The sequence below is a fragment of the Anneissia japonica genome, unplaced genomic scaffold (assembly GCF_011630105.1).
Source record: "Anneissia japonica isolate Jap-2015-1 unplaced genomic scaffold, ASM1163010v1 scaffold179691_len7868_cov115, whole genome shotgun sequence".
NCBI classification, from domain to species: Eukaryota; Metazoa; Echinodermata; class Crinoidea; order Comatulida; family Comatulidae; genus Anneissia; species Anneissia japonica.
In genome coordinates, this window is record NW_022703772.1 from 1 (window position 1) to 7,849 (window position 7,849).

General features: G+C 34.7%; 2 protein-coding genes across 2 annotated transcripts; one reads left to right on the top strand and one right to left on the bottom strand.

Moving 5' to 3' along the window:
• The first annotated feature begins 342 nt into the window (after positions 1 to 342).
• Positions 343 to 1,752, top strand: LOC117104536 (cilia- and flagella-associated protein 206-like). Its single transcript, XM_033245393.1, has 3 exons — positions 343 to 489; positions 888 to 976; positions 1,420 to 1,752. Exons 1-3 carry the CDS (start codon positions 364 to 366, stop codon positions 1,559 to 1,561), a joined length of 357 nt encoding a protein of 118 aa, XP_033101284.1. The 5' UTR covers positions 343 to 363; the 3' UTR covers positions 1,562 to 1,752.
• A 238-nt stretch (positions 1,753 to 1,990) lies between these two features.
• On the bottom strand, positions 1,991 to 6,142 carry LOC117104535 (transmembrane protein 128-like). Its single transcript, XM_033245392.1, has 4 exons — positions 5,987 to 6,142; positions 5,202 to 5,388; positions 4,175 to 4,319; positions 1,991 to 3,793 (listed from the first exon to the last, which is right to left on the bottom strand). The coding sequence occupies exons 1-4, from the start codon at positions 6,114 to 6,116 to the stop codon at positions 3,563 to 3,565; spliced, it is 693 nt and encodes a 230-aa protein (XP_033101283.1). The 5' UTR covers positions 6,117 to 6,142; the 3' UTR covers positions 1,991 to 3,562.
• Between the last annotated feature and the right edge of the window lie 1,707 nt (positions 6,143 to 7,849).

Here is a 7,849-nt window from a genome sequence, read left to right on the forward strand (position 1 = left end):
AAATATGGTATTTACTATAACCGGGGACCTAGAGATCTCCACGGTTCAGCGCACACACAGTGGCTACAACCAGATTAGCCGACTGAGCTAAGCTGCTCTCTCAATTTATAATATGTATTTCTTCAGAGGTAGATTATTTACTATACTGTTAGTTGGCTCAAAAATATGTAATTCTTACTTCTATTCTTATTATTATTGAGTCTTCCAACATTTATTGGTCATCTGTTGTATCACATATTTTCAAAATATGTACATCATTTTTAAAGTTGTCTTATTCATGTGGTAAATTTAGTTTGTGTGGGTTGGATTTAAAAGTAAATATATTATTTATAATACTATCTACAGGGAAAAGATCAAGGCAAAATGATTGAGAAGCCAATTACTAAATGTGATGCTGGTATCCAGACGGAAGTTCACCCAATTGAATCAAACATCGTCAAGTCCTACGAATGGAATGAGTGGGAGTTAAGGAGAAAAGCTATCAAACTGGTCAGTCATTCCTTATTCATTATCATCTTAGCCATCATCATTGGCAAAAACACCTAATTAAATAGTGTAGTAACTTCTACCTTTCTTCTTATTGTAGTATGTAGAAACTTTTTTCACTGTTTTGTTCATTTATTTTATGATGCGAGGCTTCTAAACTGTGTTACCCTTGTCAGAGACCTTTAAACCCTCGATGGGAAATATCTGGCGCCACCACTGCTTCTAAATGATTATTAAGATGATGATTATGCTATGCAACAGTAGTGCATTTTTGTATGCATTGTTTTGTGTGGTCAAATATATAAGACTAAAAGTAAATACTATAAGAACGAAATAAATCTGCTTGTTGTAGGGAAGTAGATATTTTTTATAGTATTATTTATTCTGCTTCCTTCCTTCAGGCAAACTTACGGAATAAGGTGACTCACTCAGTTCAGACGAACCTTAGCAACCTACGGCGGGACAATGTGTCGCAGGTCTACCTACCAAAGTATGTAACAGCAGTCTTCTTTATTTTATTATTCTTACTTAGTGAGCCGAAGGTTTAGGATAATCATAATACTGTAAGCCTATGCTTCTACAGTACACAATGCTAGAGCATCTGTGATGGTAATAGTAGTTGTGGTGAAGATGATAACGATGATGAGAATAATGATGATGATCATGAGCAACGACTGTCAAAATGGCGCCATAAAAACGATTGATTTATCCCTACAATATGGTAATGGTGGTGGTGGTGATGAAAATTGTGATGTTGAGAATAAGAATGATGATGAGAATGAGGATGATGGTGACAATGATGGTGATCAAGATGATGATGGCAATGATGATGATGAAGATGATAATCAGAATAATGACAATTAAGAAAAAAATGATGGCAATTATTAATAAAATAATGATGTATTCAATGATTTTGACATATTGTTATTGTAGGGATACTGGATCTCAGACAAAGCAAAGCAGCGGCACAAATGTTCCACGCCCTCAGACGTTTCTTGCTGGTCTTCGCGGAGGAATGCGTAAAACCACTGTTATGACCAAAGTTGACCTAACACAAGATGTTGACCAGACTTAGCACATTTTTGCATCTTAATATATGATTCTGAGAGATGTATTGTCAAGAATTTAAAAATATAAAGTGAAGGAATCCTTTAGCATGACATGAATTAGATAATTACATTGTGTTTCTTTTTAAATTTAATCGTATACAATAGTGAATACTGTTATGTATTGCTTTTGTGGAAATAAACGACATTGAATGTTAATATTGACTACAGTTCTGGTGTCATTCAGCGATAATGTCAGCATGTCTCCAACAAGTTGTCCTTCGACACAAAGTACCCTTCTGAAGAAGTAGAGTCCTTCTGGTAGTGATTGATCAGTACTCTTTTCCGAAGAATGTACTGCACATGGGCATTATGGACACGAGACCAACAGCTTAAATGTCTCATTCGAAAGATGATTCTTATTCAATTAGTCACATAAATATCAACTGGACAGATCATTAGATAAAATGTTAAACTTTATTCACATTTTTCATCTCAAAATAAATTATTCAACTCACACAGGTGCTTACAGTATACAAAACAAAAAACTGAAATTTGTATGAATTTAGAAACAACTTGGGTCTAAAATCTTGTTGAAATCAAGAACATTAACAATTTTATCCAGTAATGTATTCCAGATACATATAACAAAAAGTACAGCTACATATCCATTCTCTTTAAAAAATATATGAAACCCATAATTACCTTTGCCACAATGTTTTGGGAATGTGTTTGTACAGTAGGTATGTATTATTAACTGGCAGGCTTTTATTGTGCAGTACAATAATAAATTGTAACAGAACTGCTACAATATATCCCAAGAAGTAGTCCTGGTCATGTGATCAAGGATACACGGTTCTTTACAAATTACAGGCAATTGCAATACTGGAGAAGATGGGGGAAAAAGGTATTGCTTTATGTGGGAAAGGAAAAAAAAGTAAATATTAAATCATACATTTAAACTTTTCCGTATATTTGTATTGTGGCCAACTTATTTCCCATTGAGGTTTCAAGAGCTATCATGCTGAACAACCTCCCCCCCCCCAAACCCATGCTAGTTCTTGCTCTCATGAATGAACTTGATCATTAATTATTCATCAAACAATATATAACAATACTCTACTCAGGGGCGGAGCTAGTATTGAAAAGAGGGGTCTCAAAATGTTTCCAAAAAACCCCAAATTGGAAGGGGGTCTGGGGGTCCACCCCCTGGGAAAATGTTGATTCTTTGTCCGATCTGCCAACCTATGCCTAGGTAGGTAAGCATGCATTTTGTAAGACAGGACCCAGTAGTATTTTGTTACGTTTATTCAGAGGGTGGTTCGTTTAAACCCCTGGATCCGCCAATGCTAATCTGCTTCCCTATTTATGTTTATTATTATTATTAAGTTCATATGTCCATTAAAACAGATACCGCAAAACCTCGAATAGAAGCGAAAGGCTTCTCTTTTTTGTGAACTTTTGATGGGCTTCTTTTCGAGATGGGCTTCTTTTGCAAATTAAAGAAAGGGGGGGGGGGCTTTTCAAAATGAATACCCTAAATATTGGGAATTACTACTACAAAGCAATAAACAGGGCCACTGCAACATCAATCTGTGTCATGGAGTGTATTACTAGCATTAAATCACCTAAACTACTAAACCAAGTGTGTTTTTAATTTTGTTTCTTTGAAATTATATACAGTGTATTTACTGTACTATCTTGAAAAGAATCTCGTGCTATCTTGAAAAGAAGCCCATGGGCTTGTTTTGAAGATGGGCTTCTTTTTGAGGCTACATTTGCAAATAAAAGAGGGGGGCTTTAATTCAGATGGGCTTCTTCTCGAGATTAAGCCCATTAGGCTTCTAATCAAGGTTTTACGGTATGGTATTACTTATCAGTACTCGGATTTAAATGGACTTGTAGAGTGTATTATAGAAAGCCAAATCAAATCAAGTCTGCCAAATGCATCATGGTAGTTTAACTATGTACGGACTAATAGTATGGACTTTCAATTCTTGGACTGTGATGAATACACCCATTGTTTTTGTTCAGTCTTCTTTAAGTGCATCTTTATCATCTGATGGAATTCGTTGATATCCACCTTTTGTTTTCTTGCCTTTTGTTTCTTTCACCCTTGAGCCAGGTATTAATGTAGCAAAGATAATTACACCCATTAAAAATGTAAACAAGATGATTGGGGCCAGTATTCCATAAACAGGCCAAAGGGCAACATTCAAACTGAAATTGAAGAAAAGTATGTATTTACTACAAATCATGAACTGTTAATAAAGTATAATACATACTCCAAGTATTGAAATACACGCCATCGTGTTGGGATTCAATATTTCGACATTAATTATGTCATCATCAGGGATGAACTTTTTGTCAACAACAAAGTATTTCGTAGAATAAATAAGTGTTAATAATGTCATCTATCATCAGCCTTCCACAGGCATTTCTTGATATAGGCAATCGGTATCAACAAAAGATCTATAAATGTTTATGACTTTTCTAAACAACAAATAAATAAAAACATCAAAAATAAAACTTAAAAATAATAAATCCTAAATATATCTTCTGATTAGAAGTACTGAAGATCAAACAAATAAATGTACAATCAGTGGCGTACACATCTAGATGTGTATAAGAGACAGAAAGACAAATGATGCAGTTGCTAATGGAATAGCTGAAGGGAAGTGACTCTCCCAGTCTTCAATTTTTTTTATCCAGGTGCATACAACAATCAGGTAAAACCCTATACAGCAATTAACACCAACAAGAACACATCCGGTATACAGCCAACCCCTAAAAGAACAAAGTATTGTAAACAAAATAAACATACAGCTTCTATTGAAAACTAATAAGGAAATTCAGGGCACAGTGCATCCCTTATTACTCATGGTCAGTACACAGGGGAACAATTGCCTAATGTACTACTCTTCTCGACATGTGTACTAAGTTCCTCTGCCTAACAAGCAAAAATGATATTAGCAGGTTTCAAACTTGGTTTCAAATCCGTTTTTGCTTGTGCACCATATTGTATTTTAATTATGCGAGTGATACATCAAAAACTACCCCAAATTTCCACTCAAAATCAGCAAAAAATAGGTGCGTAGAATCATAACTACTGCATATAATACACTGTTACATATTAAGAGATAGACCAAGGCTTTCCGTAATTTTCGGCAAAATATGCGCAGAAATCAGCCCTTATTTTCCAAAATGTGTGGGCGGATTTCTAGGGCTAATTTTTGCGCTGAGGATATATTCCTTGCGCTGGCCTTTTTTACAGCATGGCTTAAAAGTGCATTTGGGTAAAACACTTTGGTTTAACAGTACAGGTACTCTTGATTGTTTCCTTCAGTTGGAAAGTTAAGCCGTTGGTTCCAGTGCCCATAATATCATATGTGCATTACTATAAATATTTAAATGTTAGTGTAGGAAAAGAGTTGGTAACTGGCCACCACCTACATGTAATTGATGTACAGTACATGACAATTCAGAAATGAATATGAGAATAAATTCACCGTTAGGTTTTAGACATAAAATGTGCATAATTTGATTAACATTAAAAAAAGCTTACTTTTGCTTAAATATTAAAAATTCTGGAATCCATTGAGCCTTGCATTTATACTTATTTCTACTCAGGTTGGTCCTTTCAATATGAAAGAGAAATATTTCACTTACCTTTTGATTCTGGGATCTGTTTGTAGTGTAAGGACAAATTCTGTATAATAGAAAATACAAAATAAAGCTATAAGCCAGAGTAGGTTCTGCAGATTGTAGGGTGACCTGTTCCTGGCTTCTTCTTCTTCCTTCTGCTTTTGAAGTTCAATTAGTCTTTCTGGGTCAATATTCTTGAATTTCTCAACATCTTACATTGAAAAAAAAAACAAGATTTTCATTAACAGTGATCTAAGAGTCTTGGAGAGGCAGGGGTGGGGGGGGGGAGTTGACACAATGATTAAGTGATGGGGTGTTATACTCGTAAAATATTTCAATAGAGGGGCGCACGCCTTAGATACACCACTGTGCATTAACAATCTCAAGGCAGAGAAATATATGAATTATTTCGTCCAGGTATTTCTATGAATATTTAGGCCCTATGCACATAGATAGGCCCTAGGCCGTAATTTCATTTATTATACTCATTTCATTACTTTTGTCTTTTGAACCACAAAACAACATTAAAATTGTCTTTAACATTATTATTAAATAACAACTTTCTAATACTTTTTAGGAAGGAGGCACATTCATACCATATAGGCTAGGTCTAGGCCTACACAAAAGTTATCAGAGAGCCACACAAGCCAGGCATGTAGCCTAGGCTAGGCCTATGTGGTCCCATAATATAGAGAAAGAAAATAATGCCATGGTGGTTTCCCCAATTTTCCGGTTAGGCTAGATAAGCCTAGGATTTTTACGAGCAAATAGGAAGTTATATTCTGTTTGGCCAGACAAAATAAATTTACCTATTCCATACGCATTGATAAATGCTTCCGCAATTTTTCTTCGCCTAATATCAAATTCATCCTCATCTTTCCCTACATTTTCTAGCTGTATTTCATCGTAACTTTCTACGTTTTCTGCCATCTTGATCATATCAAAGTGTCAAGCAGCAGACACTTTGAACTTTGAACTTTATTTAAACACTTTTGTATCAATGGCACACGCCAAACGGTGGCGCATGGAGCAGTCCAAATGTCAGCGAATTACTCAGCCATTGCACTTATTAAAGATGTACCTTGCAAAAAACAAAAAACAAAATCATAAAAATAATTTTTTAAATTTACTTGCCCATTTTGAAGTAACATAAAAATTATCAACTTGAACATAGGAATTAGTGTATTTAAAAAATGCTTACCTATAAAAACTATCATTTTACAGCGAAAAAAAAAAATGATAGAAACACTTCCACTGGAAGTGTTTTTTATTATCTTTATTATAATTTTCCAGTTAAAAAAATCAGGGAACACATTTTTTTTTTAATTTAATAATTTCTATGCTCAAGTTTATAATTTGTATGTTACTGCAAAATAAGCAAGTTAATTTAAAAATTATTATTATTTTTTTTATTTTGGTCATTTTCAAGGGACAGTACATCAGTTCATTTGTTGGTCTTAATTGAAACACATCTAAAAAAGGTCCTTGTCATTTGGAGAATGACAACCATAGCTACCAAAAGTGACTAATAATATTTTTTTCTTCATTTCCTTCTCCTTTCTTTTCCTTTTCTCTTTCTTCCTCTTTTTCCTTCCCGCCCTTCTTTTTTTTCCTTCCCCCCCCCCCGCTTTTTTAAACAATTCAAATGACAAAGATAAATTTAGGTGTGTACTAAAGTAATTATTAATGATAACATTAACAAATAACAAACATCTTGATGACTACAAACTTAACTACTAACAGTGAGAAAAACTAAAGTACAGTTTAATTTGTTTGGGAGAGTAATGTAGATAGCATCAAAGATTTAATTGTCCATGCATAATAGTTAAATATTCTATTCAATGGAAATCAAAAATTTGTCCTATTTAATAATTATTATATTTTCTATATACACGCATCGATGCACATCATCAATATTCAACGACATGAATATGCATAACCTGTTGTTTTGCGCATGCAGAGTTCAGTTTATCGTTTGGATATCGTTAGATTTGGTTCTTGCCATTTAGTCAGAGATTTTTACAGGTAGGCTGTAATTTTGTCTATTTAGATTAATGCCAAAATTATAGGAATCCCTACCTAGATAATGATTAGCCTAACATATGCAAAATAAGGCTAGGCCAGGCCCTAGGCCTAGGCCTCTCTTAAGAATGCTTAGTTAGGCCAACCAAGGCTAGGCCCTAGCTTATATTACCTTGTTAAGTTTGTGGGAGAGACAGGTGCGAGCTGAGAGTCTCTCGTGATGATACGTGGAGGTCAAAACCATCCATCTGTGACGAAGAACTAGCTAGGCCTAGAAAAATCAAGATGCGATTTGGTGGCATAATTTCTTTCCTTTAAAACCATTGGCCCAGGAAGGAAGCATGGAGATCTAGAATTTTTTTTTTCAAACGGAGGTGGGTACAACATTTTCAGAATACTGTAGAAAGTGGGTAGTACTATTTCAGTACATAAAACAATACATTAATTATGCTTTGAAATTTAAAAATTTAGTGGCAAAACAGGGGGTGCATGCCCTCGTTCCATTTACTGGATACGCGCCTGGAAGCCATGATGAGGCATGTGGCTGGGCCAGGGATATACAGCAGCAGCATCTGCCTTGCTGTTCTGATGCCAGAACATATAAACTCAATGTAATACAACAGAGAGAGGCCTCATTTTAAGTTTATTGT